The 15,606-nt window shown below is 40.2% G+C and overlaps 1 protein-coding gene across 2 annotated transcripts in view; it reads left to right on the top strand.

Annotated features, from left to right (window-relative positions):
• Atrn (attractin) overlaps positions 1 to 15,606 on the top strand; it is a 142,936-nt gene that overhangs the window by 109,038 nt on the left and 18,292 nt on the right. Inside the window, exon 25 of one of the 2 annotated variants that reach the window (XM_038329375.2) lies at positions 2,900 to 2,961. The exons of the other annotated variant lie outside the window; for it this stretch is intronic. Within the exon in view, the coding sequence (XP_038185303.1) occupies positions 2,900 to 2,920 (21 nt within the window). The 3' untranslated portion in view covers positions 2,921 to 2,961. Of the gene's footprint in view, positions 1 to 2,899; positions 2,962 to 15,606 lie in introns of those variants that run through there. 2 annotated transcript variants of the gene reach the window in all.

Here is a 15,606-nt window from a genome sequence, read left to right as displayed (position 1 = left end):
TTCTGCCTCATGGCTATCAGCACCGCTCTCTTCCAAGCTCCTATTAGGATGTGAGGATGGCCCAGTAAACTCCACTTACAGCATTTAACTGCTTTTCTACTCCAAAGTCTGAAAGTCTTTCACATTCACCCAAAAGCAGCTTGTTCAGCTCTCTCTATCACAGTAATAGCCCGCTTCCTGGGACAACTTATGTCTTGGTTACTCTTCTCTTACTATGTTCATGTCATAACCAAGGCAGCTTATAAAAGAAAGCATTTATTAGGACCTGCAGTTTCAAAGGATTATAATCAATAGCTATCATGGCAGGAAACATGGCAGCAGGAAGACAGGCATTGTAGAGAGGAATAGTTGAGAGCTCACATCCTTATCTGAAGTGTTTATCTAATTATTCTTTATCAATAAAAACTCGGGAGTCAGATATCAGGGTAAGAACCTGAATGATCAGAGAAGTAGTGCAGAAGCAACCAGTCACCCCTTCCTCTGTCTCTCTCTCTCTCTCTCTCCCTCCCTCCCTCCCTCCCTCCCTCCCTCCCTCCCTCCCTCTCTCCCTCCCTTCCTCCCTCCCCCCTGGTTCCTTTATCCAAAAAGGCCCAGACCCTCTCAAAGCCCCACCCTACTACTCTTGTGTCTCTCTGTTCTCGGTTCTCCAAAACCTCTGTAGTTAATTTTGGTCAGCTAGTAGCTGATTCAATAGCTTATTTGCTCTCTGATTCAGAGCAAATTTTATTGGCAGTCTTGAGAGCATCAGAATATTATCAAACTATCACACAATATTTCCCCCTTTTGTCTAAATAAAGAAAAGATTTTAACTCTGACACAGAAAACCTATATACAGTAAGAACAATTATCAGGTAAGAACTACAGCCATAATGCTCAGTCCATTTGCTCTTGGCAGATTTAGAGAAAATACTTCATTATCTATCTATCTTGATTAGGTCAAAGTTTTGTATCTAATTCACTTTCTATCCTAACTTGTATTACGAACCTAAAACTATTTTTTCAGACCTCAAAACATTTTTTTAGATAAACAATTTAAACTTTTATGTCTGTCAACCTTATACACTTTGTTTTTTGAGTTTCTTTTTTGAATTTGGTAACAAGGAAAACTATAAAGCTATAACTATCTAGTCTTCAATCTCCATCGGAGACCCAAGAAGGATAAAATATTATTTGAGTAAACAGAAAGTGCAGAGCAAACAATTTTCCAAAATTATAGAAATGACAGAAACAGCTGACTGCCTGGACAGTCACCGAGGGTTCCTCTGTAACGTTGGGGCATCCATCTTTGACCTTCAGGACTAGAATATCTGACAGACTTTTCTGCGAAACAGGAAATTTGAAGGACTGTCCCAACTGTCTTGGCAAAGTTCAGCAGTCTTTGTCTCCTGCATGTCCAACTTGGTCAGCACACTGTCAACAGTTGAGGCAAGGGCAGTCTCTTTGCCTAGTCACTAACTTTGGCTACAAAGAAAGCAACTCCAAATGGAGATTCTTCAATGCCCATCATCCCCTTTTGAAGTAAATTGATGCTGCCAGGAGCAGATGTGTCTCATTTTCATGAAAAGCCTTATGGTGTTAAAACATCTTAAATGCCATATTCTGTAGATCTCTGAAGTGTTTGAAGACCACCTATCTAAAATATAACTGTTGACCTTGAAAACTTACCTAACATGACTACAAGTTTGCTTGTTATAGGTGACTAACTACTAACCTGCATTTCTTTATTGTCCTAAATAGCTTGTAATAATTACTTTCAAGAACTAGAAATTTATATTAAATTGTTACCATGAGCTGCACATGTATAATACCTTAAACAAGAGTAGAAACATATACACAGTATGTTCTAACAAAAATAATCTTAAATTTATATCAATATACAAAAATACCTTAAACAAAAGTAGAAACATATATACAGTATAACAAAAATAGCCTTAAATTTGAATCAGTATACAAAAATCCATGCCAGTGTAAAATATTTAAAACTAGTAGTTGCGTTTTAGCTTAAAAGTAGATTCAGTAATCTACCCCCTTTATCCTATCATTTCTATATTTCCCTTTTTGTTTTCAGAATGAGATTCTTGAGTCTAACCTCCTTTGTTTAGCTTTTTTCCTGACCATTACCAATAACAACCTCCTAAATAATGACAAATATCCACAAATATCCATAACTCATGATCAAAAACCACCCACCCCATCTCTTGGTAATGTGGGTATTATGTACTCTAGATTGCTTCTAGTTGTCCAGGCGACAACGGTATCTCTAGGGGACCCTGAGAAAATAGAGATAATGGTCAAGTCCCGGAAGGGCTAGCTATATCATTGCCAGTCTCCATGTAATGGGAAAGTATAGGGCTTATCTGAAATCCTGGCTGGAGTGGTGCATGAAGTTGGACCATCTCACCTAGGAGGAGTTAGTAGTCCAAAGCTGATCTTTGGATTGTATTTGTCAGCTTAGTGGCATTACCGCAGTCCAGGTGGAATCATTGTTGTGGGGCCCCCATCTTTCAGTTTGGAGACTTCAAAGGTCATTGTTAGGAATGGTCACATTCACTGCAAAAAATTAAACATTTTAAATATCATATGCAGCAGATATCAGAGAGGTTAAAGGGCCACAATTTATTAAGAACATCTGGAGTATACAGACTTAATTCCTAGTTGTCTGATAGAGACTCAAGCCTGAAATCATGTACAGGAAGCTAGAAGAAGTTTTTTTTCTAGAATTAGTTAGTATTCTCTATGCCCATAACATCATGACAGAAAGTTTGAATACATATATACATATTAATCTTGTAAATTTTGAGATAATAGCTTTAAAGTGTCAAAATAAAACCAAAGGATTATAAAGTTAGTGGCAATAGACTAGCCCCTTAATTTTGGTTTTTCTTCTGTCCCATACCAGGTGGCTGTTGTGACAGTGTGACAGAGATTTTGGATTTTCCTTTAACAAGCATGCTTGGACTTAGAGAAGGAGAGAGCCATGCTCCAACTCCAAAGCCAGCTTTAATTTTTAATTGAACTGGGACTGCAAAAAGACCATTTGTATTACATGTTTATAGAGAACAGCAGAAACAAACATTTGGGAAGATTTATGAAATTTTATCCTTTTGGAAATGTGATATACTATTAGTTCATTTTACTCTTTTTCTTGGGATGTTTCTGCTGGATGATTCATCCTTTTTCTTCAGATGTCTCATTTGTCCAGTGGTCTTCAGATTCCTTAGTTGGATGCCTTCATTCTCCTGGAAAAACAAAAACAAAACCCTGCCTCAACCCTGACTTTGGGGAGTTTTCCTTTTTGGAAAGTTATATGTGATCAAATGAAAGGTATTTGTTAGTCTTATAAATTAGTTTGTACGGTGCAGTGGTGGTGCACACCTTTAATCCTAGCACTTGGGAGGCAGGGGCAGGCGTATCTCTGTGAGTTTGAGGCCAGCCGGGTCTACAAGAGCTAGTTCCAGGGCAGGCTCTAAAGCTACAGAGAAACCCTGTCTTGATAAACCAAAACAAACAAACAAACAAACAAACAAACAAAACCATAAATTAGTTTGTATTGAATGGTCACACTGTTTGATGAACTGTTACCTCTTCTAATCAAGAGGTCTCTCCTGTCTGTATCTAATCTTTATCAACTTTGATGGTATCCATAGCTTTTCTTCTCCTATGGAAACAAAAGCAAAACCCCTTTCCCAATGTAACACATATCCTGGTTTCCATTCTGAGGTCAAAACATCTTTAAAGTATGTAGGCTGATTTAATACGGTAGTTTTTTTTCTATTATCCAGTGTCTCTCTGCAGCTGTCTTTCCTTTCTCATTAACGTTTAAAAAATTTAAAGTTAATAAAGCATTGTGCAATCTATCTGTGGGGGTCTTTATTTCCCCTTTCAGTTTATTAAGCATATTTTTTAGAGTGTGATTAGATCTTTCTATAACTGCTTGCTCTGTAGTATTGTGTGATATACCTGTAATATGCTTTATGTTGTAATATGAAAAAACTGTTTCATATTACTAGAGACATATGCTGGAACATTGTCAGTCTTAATATGTACAAGTATCCCCATAATGACTAGAACTTCTAATAAATTTGTAATTACAGAATCAGCCTTTTCAGAACTTAAAGCAGTTGCCTATTGAAATCCTGAATATGTATCCATGCTATATGATCATATTTTAATTTTCCAAACTCTATAAAATGAAACACAGCCATTGGCCAAATTTAATTTCTTTGAGTACCCTTTAGGTTATTTCCTGCAGATAGTGGAGTTTGGTTATACAAAGGACAAGTAGGACATTTCCCTATAATTTCCTTGGCTTGTTACCAAGTGATAGAAAAATCTTTCTTCAAATCCTTGCTATTAGCATGGTGTTTCTTTGAAGTTCTGAGGCTTCTAGAGCATTTGCTACCAATAGCTGATCAATTTCATCATTACCTTGTGCTAAAGAACCTGCCTGGTAGACCTGTATGGGATCTGATATGTGTTATATATAAGAGATGATTTCTCTGATTATTTCTTTTAATTGAATAAATAATTAATTTAATTAAATAATTAAATTAATTAATTTAATAATTAAGTTAATTCTGAATCATTTGGAATAAGTTCAGCAGTTTCAATATGTAAAATAACCCTTTTTGCATATTGAGAGTCAGTTACTATATTAAGAGGGTCTGGAAAATCTAATAATATTAGAATAGCATAGAATTGTGGCTTTTAAACAGAATCATAAGGGATTTAGCCACTTTATTTAAATTTCCTGACTTATAACCTGCATTTCCTAATTTATTTGCATCAGTATAGAATGTAGGGCTCCTGAAATTGGTGGACCCTGTTCAGTGTGAGGAAGGATCCAATTAGTTCTCTTTATAAACTGAAGTCTCTTGCTTTGTTATATTTGTTGCTAATCTGTCCCCTGTTGTAAGAGGAGCAACGGGCGCATCCCGCCACCCGGCTAGCTTAATCCCCGAAATAACAACACAAACTGTATTCATTTAAATCACTGCCGGACCCATTATTTCTAGCCTCTTATGGCTAACTCTCACATCTTGATTAACCCATTTCTATTAATCTGTATTTCACCACGATGTCATGGGTTACTGGGAAAGGTTCAACATGTCTGACCCGGCGGCTGACTCCATGGTGGCTCCCTCTGACCCTGCCTCCTTTCTCCAAGCATTCTGTTCTGTCTACCAGGCCCATCTAAAGGCTGTGCTATCAAAAGGCCAAGGCAGTCTCTTTATTCAACCAATGAAAGCAATACATAGAAAGAAGACCCTCCTACACCACTCCCCTCCAAAAATTACTAAACTCTTTGCCAGTGTTCATTTTCTGTCTATTTTTAGAAAATTTCAGCATTAGTAAAAGGTACCAATTTCTACTGGGTCTATTCCTGCTAATTGGCAAAGTCTTAATTTTTCTTTCAGAATCAATTCAGAAACCTTTTCTTCATAGGTCTTTAATATTTTACTCTGTTTATGTGGTAAAAATATACATCCTAAGATATTATCTTCTCTCTGAATTAAAATCCCTGTAGGGGAATGCATAGTAGGTAAAATAAACATAATGTGATCAAGCTCTGGATCCAAATGATCCACATGTACATCCTGTATTTTTTTTTGTACCAAAGCCAATTCTCTGTCAGCCTCACTGATAGTTTTCTTAGACTATTTAAATCCTTATCACCTTTAAAGGTTTAAAATAAATTACCTAGCTCTGGAGTTGTCAATCCAGATGTGGGCCATAGCCATTTAATATCTCCCTGCAGTTTTTGAAAATCATCAAGAGTTCACAATTGTTCTCTCATGATTTGTACTTTCTGTGGTTGAATTTTTGTAAACCTCTTGTATCCTAGGTATTTAATAGAATCTCCTGTCTGTATTTTTTTCAGGAGCAACTTGTAATCCCTAACAAGGCAAAATTTTCCTTACTTCTTCAAACATATTCTTTAAAGTATTTATATTTGAATCAGCTAGTAAAATATCATCCATAGAACAGTAAATATAGATTGAGGAAACTGTTTATGAATTGTTTCCAGTGACTATTTGACAAAATATTGACAGAGGTAGGGCTGTTTAACACCCCTTGTGGAAGAATTTTCCACTGATATCTCTTAACAGGCTGGGAATTATTAAAAGTAGGCACTGTGAAGGCAAACTTCTCTCTATCCTGTTCTTGTAAAGGTATAGTTAAAAAGCAGTCTTTTACATCAATCACTATAATAGACCATCCTTCGGGTAATAGAGAAAGCAAGGGAATTCCAGGCTGTAAAGAGCCCATTGACTGAATGACCTCATTAATAGCTCTTTGATCTGTTGCCATTCTCCATTTTCCAGATTTCTTTTTAGTGACAAATATAGGAGAATTCCAAGGACTGGTTTATTTTTCAATATGTTGAGCATTTAACTGCTTCTATACCAGCTGTTCTAATGCCTGTAATTTCTATGATGTCAAAAGCCATTGTTTCACCCAGACAGGCTTGTTAGTTAACCATTTTAAAGTTAGGGCTGTTGGTACCTTTGAAAGATCAGCTGCTGTTATGCCCTGCTTATGTACAGCCTGAATACTCAGTGACCATTCTTGATAATGCTTTTTAATATTTTTCTCAGAAGCATACTATGGTTTGTTTCTGAGATTGGAGGAATGTTAATCTGGGTTTTCCATTGCTGTAACAAATCATGTCCCCGTAAATTTATTGCTATGTTAGCCATGTATGCCTTTAATTTTCCTATCCATCCTTCTGGCCCTGTACACTTGACTTCTCTTGCACTTTGTTTTATGTGAGATGAAGCTCCAATTCCTAGAAGCTGAACATTTACCTCCTAAAGAGGCTAATTTGAATACCAAGATTTTGGTGCAATTATTGTTAAATCTGTCCCTGTGTCTACCAAACTTATGTCTACCCTCAATTTCAATGCCATTTATTTGTTTTGTTGTTTGTTTTTTGAGGGTTTCTTTGTAGCTTTGGGGTCTATTCTGGAACTAGCTCTTGTAGACCAGGCTGGCCTCAAACTCACAGAGATCCACCTACCACTACCTCCTGAGTGCTGGTATTAAAGGCATGTGCCACCACCGCCCGACCTTATTTGTATTTTTAACTTTGGTCTTTCATCATCTATAGACAGTTGCCAAAATATTTGTTTTATGCTCTCTCCTGTAAGTTTTGTTTTATCAAATGAGGCAATTCTATCATCCACAGCAGTATGGTTTTTCACAACAGGCAATTAAGTCTTTTAATTGCCCTGTGGAGGAGTTGCCCCCACGCAACAGGGATGATTGAAACAAATTTGACACAGGTACTTGCAAGATTTACCTTGCCCCCGCCCCATGTTGATCTGCACTCATCAGTCCAGTGCTGGCCTTTGCCATGCCTTCTGCATATTCCAGAAGGCTAGGGCCTTCTATTTGGATTGTCTCTAGAAAAAACATTGTTCTTAAGAATGCCTTGCCTACAATCCCTTTTCAGACCATCTGGTTTACCACAATTAAAACATCTAACCTTTTGATTTTTCTTAAAATTTTTAGAAATCACTTCTCCTGTCCAAGTATCATCATAAGGGTGAGATCCAGTATCGCCTGTTTTTATGACCCACTCATCTGTTGATACTGATCTTGTCTTTAAAGGCCTAATCACCTTTTTACATTCTGAATTAGCATTTTTAAAAGCCATAGATTCAATTAGTGTTTGTCTAATTTTTAGATCTGATATCATTCTATTTTCAGTTGAAGTCAGTCTTTGTAAAAAGCCAATGAAAGCTTCTTTTGGGCCTTGTCTAATCTTGTTTTTCTAATAAACTTGGGCTACTCCTCTTCAGTTTTATAATGCAGTGGTGCAGTTGGGTTCTGCTCTAAACTCCTCTGTCTGTGTGAGAATATTTTTCCTAGTTTCATTAGTAGGTCTTTCTAAGTATTATATCTTACCAGTCAACTTTTTGTATTTGGCACTGATATCAAACAACTTTTTTAAGGATAAAATATGAATTACCAAACTGATAGTGATTATAATTGACATTATGTAAATCTCAGATATGTTGGTTATTCTTTCATTTTAATGTTCCATTTTCAAACTGTCTTTTGTAGAACTACACAGAGATCTAACTCCTTGCATTGGAATATTGTTCCCCATTCTTAACATGGGGGAAAAAACTTTAAAAAAAAAAAAAACCTAATTTTCCCCTTAAGAAAAAAAAAAACTAATTTTCCCCTTAAGAATTCCCAGGCGAGCAGAGCAGAATTGGAGTCCATGATATGAAACTCCCAATGAGTCAATAAAGACATTAAATTTTAAAAAAACACCCAGGAGGTGTCTCACCAGATCTGCTGGTAACAGTGAAGTGTGAGGCTGGCTGTCACCACACTGCACACTTGGCAGAGAATATGTGGTTCATGGCCTGGCTGAGGGCAGCTGCAGCTGCTTTCGTGTAGCTGGGGTCTAAGAGTGTGTGGTGGGGGCTGCATCAGTAGAAGCTCAAGTGGGTATCAAGGATACTGACTTGGTGTGGCAGTGGCCCAAAGAGGGGGTCAAGGGGAAATCTGAACCCCACGGGGAGAGGGAGCCAGCCACTTGAAAAGCAGACACAGGGGGACATAGAGAGGAAGCACACATTGCAGGAAGTGAGGACACAGGACAGTGCCAGCTGCTGGTGAGCAGCTAACTCCAGTGGCATTTGGAGCCCAGGCACCTGTGGAGTTTGAGGCTAGGGATGGGCGGCCGCTGGAGGCTGTTGTAGAGAGGCTGCAACAGGAAAATCCCAGACTTGCTCAGAGGCCTGGGGGAGAAGGAAGAAAAGCCAGTAATGGCAGCAGCTTAGGGAGCTGCAAAGCCAGGAGCAAGTGGCTACCTTGTGATCTCATGCCCTGAGTTGGACACCAGAAAAGCATTTATCTAATTATTCTTTATCAATAAAAACTCAGGAGTCAGATATTGGGGTAAGAACATGAACAGAGAAATGGCAGAGAAGTGACTCTCTCTCTCTCTCTCTCTCTCTCACACACACACACACACACATCTCTCTCACACACACTTCTCTCTGTCATTCCACCATCCAACAGACGTCAAGACCATCTCTAAGCCCCACCCTGCTACTTCCTTTTTTTTCTGTCCTTAGTCCTCCCAAACCTCTATGGTTAATTTTGCTCAGCTAGTAGCTTGCCCCACCCTCAGATTCAAATCAAATTTTATTGTCAGTATCAGGAGCATCAGAATGTGATCAAAATATCACACAGCATTTATCCATAAATAGGAGGCAGAGAGAACTAACTGGGAATAGCATGGGCTTTTCAAAGCTCAAGGCTCACCCCCAGCCACACACTTCCTTCCCAAACATTTCCACCAACTGGGAACCAAGTATTCAAACCTGTGAGCCTCTGGGGCCATTCTCATTTAAACCACCAAAAAATTTAAGTTAGTAATATATGTGATAAAGAGAATGGTGTGGAGATGCTGGAAAGTAGTTCAAAGCCATAGGAGGGGCTAAAAGTAAATGAATGTTAGCGTGTTTGGCACATGTTCATTGGCATCAGCTGGTTTGGCAGTTCTGACCAGAGCTGAGTCATACGGTTTTGGTTCCAACACAAACCAGCATTAAGGCAGGTGTCGTGTAAGGTCAGGTGGTGGTACTGGAAATCAGTGCAGGGCTGTGGTCACAACACAGAGATCCATATGGAATTTTGGCTTTGAAAAAATAAAGGAGGAGCATCAATGTCAGGCAGTTCACAACTGCTTGTAATTCTAGTCCCAGGGTTTATCTGGGCTCATCTCACATGCACATACTACCCCCCCCCATATACACACCCATAATTAAACATAATAAAAATAAAATGCTTAGCATTATAAGAGGGAAAAGAAATTCTTTTGTTTCATAGGAAAATTCTTAAGAGGTGATAACCCAATCCCAGTTTACAGTATACTCCGCTAGCGTACACAGACGCTACCATTCTTGGCAAAGCTGAGACCTATGGGAGGACCCAGTCCTCCCCTAGTTTTCAGCCTTACAGTGGTCAGAATTCTGCTGCAAGAACAGCATGGTCATACCAAGACTCTGCATGGCAGACATTCTGACTCGGCTCTCTCCAGACCTGATGTGAAGGGTAGATACTTCTGAGGTCTCCAGAGCCTTCAGATGATTCTAGAGTATATGGGTATTGGTCCAGGAAGGCTCTCAGCTGCAGGAATGGTGTTCAGAAAGCCAGCCAGGTGAATGAACTCTGGGTGAATGAACTCTCATTCCCAGGTGTCTCCCTGAAGCCACAGGCTTTGCCTCACAGTGCAACTAACTCCTATTTGCATGTTCATATAATGGTCGTGATGGGGAAGATAAGGACAAATTATAGATCCTTTCTTCTTTCTCCAAATTTTGATTGCTTTTTCCCTAGTCAGAAATGTCTACTCAGTTTTTTGAGTACTTTGTATATAACTTAGTAAATGCAAAGTATACAGTTTTTAAAAGAAAATATCTGTGGTCATTTACCTAAATTCTTTATTCTTTTGGTGATACTCCATGCATGAAGAGAAATTCATTCAAAGCATATTTTCACAGAGACTATTTCTCTTAACTCAAGGACATATAGAAAATCCAGACATGGCGAGAGCCCACTGACTGCTTCTCTTAGAGCCCTGGGCTCTCTCGCACCCTCTGGAGAACAGCCATCCTCACTAGTATGTGACAAGCTTGGCTCCAGCCTCCTCCACAAATCCACCATGCCAACATCCCATATTCCCAGGTTCTTTGAATAAAGCCTCCACTCTGTATTCCATCTCCTAGTCTCCGGGTGTGGGCCCTGGCTCTCACTTTGCTTCAGAATAGTGCCTTTTCCCTGCCACTTCCTCCCCAACTTACTGCCTACCCTCCAGAGCTTCCATTTCAAAATGAAGATTTTGGTTTTGGTTTTTGTTTTCAGTGCAGTTCCAACTGCTATAGACATCATTCAGGAAAGGCTCAGGCAAGGGAATCATTTCCTGATTTCTGATTTCTGAGGCCTATAAACTGAAACATCAGAACCTCCTGGAAGGCTTTAGCTTTGGGCATAGGCATCAGCCCTAGATGTCTAATCTCAGACTAGATGTTTGAGAGTAGAGAGTAGCAGGAGTCATCCCCAGAGCCAGCTAAATAGGGGAGGAGCAACTGTGTTGGGCCATGAAAGATAAAGAGAACCTGACTACAGGAAAGCAGGGTCACTCTGGGCTGACTCTCTAGTATTAAGGACAGTAGTACAATCACTTAAAATACTTGTTTGAATGAAGGATAGACTTAGTGCTCTGGAATTGCAGATCTATAATATCTTTCCCCAAGCCTGGGGATTGCCAAGTTTCTTAGCATTTATCTCCCAGGACAAATATTTCTTAATGAAACAGTTGATGGAAGTGAGTTGGAATCAGGTTGTAGAAATGTAGGGGCATGAATTTTAGATTTCTGGGAATATGTATAAATAGTTACCTTCTGTTGAGTAGGAAATGAGGTTGTAAGTTTGTCTTTTTAAATTTTTTGTACAGGTGTGTGTGTGTGTGTGTGTGTGTGTGTGTGTGTGTGTACAGGAGAAGGTAGAGATGTACATGTGTACACATGTGGAGGCCACAGGTCTCCAGATATCATTCCTCAGGAACCATCCACCTTATTTTTTTAGTCTCTCTCTGGACCTTGGGGCTTGCTGATTTGGCTAGACTGGATGGCCAACAAACCCCAGGGAACCTCATGTCTCTACCTCCTCAGCGCTGGGGTTACTGTACCACTATCCCAGCTCTCTGTGTGAGTTCTGGGGATCCTGCTTAGGTCCTCATGCTACATGGCAAGCACTTTGTAGACAACTATCTCCCCAGCACCTGGAAGTTTTATTACTAGAGTATAATGAGATTTTCTTTGTAATAAGTAGATTTTAGAAACTGAGTGCAATAACACATCAGGGAAAAGGGAAGGAGGGAAATGAAGAGAGGAAAGAAGAATAGGAAGAGGGGAAGGAGAAGAGTGAATTCAAGGCCAACCTGGGCTCTAAGCCCTATCAAAATTTCTTTAGTTTAGAAAGTTCTTATTACCTTCGCTATCAGAAAAAACCCCAAATTCAAAACATGTTTTAAAACTAATTATTTGACAATTTCATACATGTATATGGTATATATTTTGCTCACATTTATTTCTTATTACCTTTTTTTCTTTCCCCTCTGCTGAATCCCTTCCTCCCAGCCAAGCCCCCTCTGCATTTGTTTATTTGTTACCTTAGTGACCCACTGAGTCTCACTGGGGTTGCCTCCATGAGTGTGGGTAGGAGAGCTATTTACCAGAATGGGCAGTTTACCAGGATGACACCAATGGAGAAAGTCTCTCTTCCCCACCATTTACTGCCAAAAGTTCCTCAGAGGGGTAGGCGTCCATGGACCCTGCCGCCAAAAAGCTTTCAAAACCATGATCAGCTATTTTTAATTTTTTATTATGTGTGTTACCACATGTGAGGAGAGAAAGCATGGGAGTGCCATAGCCCTCCCGTGGAGGTCAGAGGACAGCTTTGTGGTGTCACTTCTCTTCCCACCTTCACATGGCTCTGGAATTGAACTCAGGCCATTGATCTTGTGAGGCAAACACTTCACCCTCTGATAGCATCACGGCACCCAGCCTAAAATCTTACCTTTGTAAGATTAATTTTTCATTTAGTTTGTGTTGTCTGACATTGTCTGAATAAGGACGACCTACTTTATGTTTAAAACCAAATTTATAGGGATGAAGCTTGGTGTCTGTGTTAGCTACTTTTCTATTGCTGTGATAAAACACCATGACCAAGGCATCTTTTTTTTCATGGTTTATTTTTTTATATTTAAAAATTTCCATCTCCTCCCCTCCTCCCCCTTCCCTCCCCTCCTCCTCCCCCTTCCCTCCCCTCCTCCACCCTCTTCCCTCCCCTCCCTCCCTCTCCAGGCCAAGGAGCCATCAGGGTTCCCTACTCAATGTTAAGACCAAGGTCCTCCCAACTCCCCCCAGGTCCAGGAAGGTGATCGACCAAGCTGAGAAGGCCCCCAGAGAGCCTATCCATGCAGAAGAGTCAGAGCCCAGCGCCATTGTCCTTTGCTTCTCAGTCTGCCCCCACTGTTGGCCACATTCAGAGAGACAGGTTTGGTCGCATGATCCATCAGTCCCATTCCAACTGGAGTTGGTGATCTCCCATTAGTTCTGTCCCACCGACTCAGTGAGTGAACGCACCCCTTACGGTCCTGACTTTTTTTCTCATGTTCTCTCTCCTTCTGCTCCTCATCAGGACCTTGGGAGCTCAGTCCAGTGCTCCAATGTGGGGCTCAGTCATTTTCTTCATCTATCGCCAGGTGGAGGTTCTATGGTGATATGCAAGAAATTCATCAGTATGGCTATAGGAACTGGCCTTTTCAGGCTCCCTCTCCTCAGCTGCCCAAGGAACTAAGTGGGGGCGTCTCCCTGGAAACCTGGGAACCCCTCTAGGGTCAAGTCTCTTGACAACCCTCAGGTGGCTCCCTAAATTAAGATATATGCTTCCCTGCTCCCATATCCACCCTTCCTGTATCCCAAGCATCCCATTCCTCCGAGCTCCCCCCATTCTCCCCTTCACGCTTTTCTCTCCCCATCTTCCCTTGGTCCCGCGTCTCACCCAACCCTCAAGTTCCCAATTTTTGCCTGGCGATCGTGTCTACTTCCAATATCCAGGAGGATTACTATATCTTTTTGGGGGGGTTCACCTTCTTATTATCTTCTCAAGGATCCCAAATTATAGGCTTGATGTCCTTTAATTATGGCTAGAAACCGATTATGAGTGAGTACATCCCATAAGTTTATTTGAACTCATGGTTCCAGAGCGACAAATGTTTGTCCTGACAAGGGAGCATGACAGACAGGGGTGCAAGAACAGGAAGCTAAGGGCTCAGACACAAAACAGAGAAAGTAAACTAGATGGTGGGGTTCTTTTTAATGCTAAGATCATTAACATAGTGATGTACTTCCTCCACAATCCCACTCCTCCTAAACCTCCCCAAACAGCAACACCAACTGGGAAACAAGTATTCAGATGCCTGAGGCTATAGGAAACATCTCATTCAGACCAGCACAGTGTAGAGTGCCTGCATGCTTCCATAGTGTGTACAGGCCCTGGGTTTAATTCTCAGCCAAGAAGAGAATGGGAGAAAAGAAGGGGGATAGAAAAGAAGAGGGGAGAGAGAGGATAGAGGAGAGAAGGGAAGTGGGGGAAGACAGGAAAGCAGGTAGGGAGAAGAGAGGAATAAGAAAAAGGAAATAACCAGTCTATATTGTAATAGCACTCTCTCATTCTCAGAAGTTCTCAGCTTGAGCATTAAGTTCAAGATTGACCAACAAAGACTGACACAGTGGGTAGGTGTTTCTGGGTGGGTTGTCGGTATATTCCTAAACATGGTGTGGCTGTGATTACGGAGACTTTAGATGATCAGTGCTGAACAGAAGACTTGAGAGTCTTGGGTATCCCAGCCAACTACCCTAGTTTATTCAGGCTCTTTGTGAGTATACACAGAACATTAACTGGTATGGTTCTACTTTGCCAAGAAATCGGACCATGGCTAAGATCTCCACATTAAGAGAAAATACCTAAGAAGCATTATACCACAGATGGGTCCTCAGAATGTGATATTAGCATCCATGGGTTTTAGCATCTAGTAATTAGTAAAAGTATCTCATGGATTCCTTTAAGTGTAAACGCTAAGAGAAAGTAATTTTTTATTTATTGGAGTTATTTATTTTATTTTATAAGTGTTTTGCCTATGTGTATGCATATGTACTACATGTGTGCAAAGGTCAGAAGAGGGCATTGGATCTTGGAACTGGAGTTACAGACAGTTGTGAGCTTCCATGTAGGTGCTATAAATTGAGCCCAAGTCCTTTACAAGAGCAAGAAGTGCTCTTAACGATTGAGCCAGCTCTCCAGGCACATAAAAGCTATTCTTAAAAGTCAAATCTAAAACAGGCGACAGTGGTATATATCCCAACACTGAGGGAGGCAGAGGTAGGCAGATCTGTGTGAGTTTGAGGCCAGCCTCATTTATGGAATGAGTTTCAGGACAGCTAGATATACACAGAAAAACTCTGTCTTGAAAAAAAAAAAAAAAAAACAAGAAAAAAAAAAGTCAAATCTAAGCCATGCATAGTGATGGTGCACACCTTTAATCTTAGCACTTGGGAGGCAGAAGCAAGTGGATCTCTGTTCAGCCAAGGCCAGTCTAGTCTATATAGTGAGAAAACAAAACCCAAAATTGTTTACCTTGCATTTCTGAGTATACGTGATAAAGACACAGAAACTCACATTATGGCTTCTATGATACCATTGGAACCTGATTTACTCACAGAGCTTGTGTGGAATTGAGTGATCCTCAGCACCACAGATGAAAGGGTGGGGCAGATAAATTTAGAAGAATAAGATGCTAATCATTTACTGCTTTGTTACCTTCATCATAATGGCTGCCCTTTAAACTGCTAGCCAGGGTACTGAGCCAGCGGTTAATTCTGTCCCTGCAAGCAATGACTCTCTTGCTGTGGCTAAAGGTAGCTTTAATTAAATCTCTATCATTCTAATAAAACTTAAAAGTGTAGGGTGGAAACCCACAAGCTCAGAGAGTTAGAGTAGCAGCTAACTTTCTCT

This window comes from Arvicola amphibius, chromosome 5 (genome assembly GCF_903992535.2).
Source record: "Arvicola amphibius chromosome 5, mArvAmp1.2, whole genome shotgun sequence".
NCBI classification, from domain to species: Eukaryota; Metazoa; Chordata; class Mammalia; order Rodentia; family Cricetidae; genus Arvicola; species Arvicola amphibius.
Note: the sequence above shows the minus strand (reverse complement) of the source record. Positions and strands in the feature narration are given on the sequence as shown.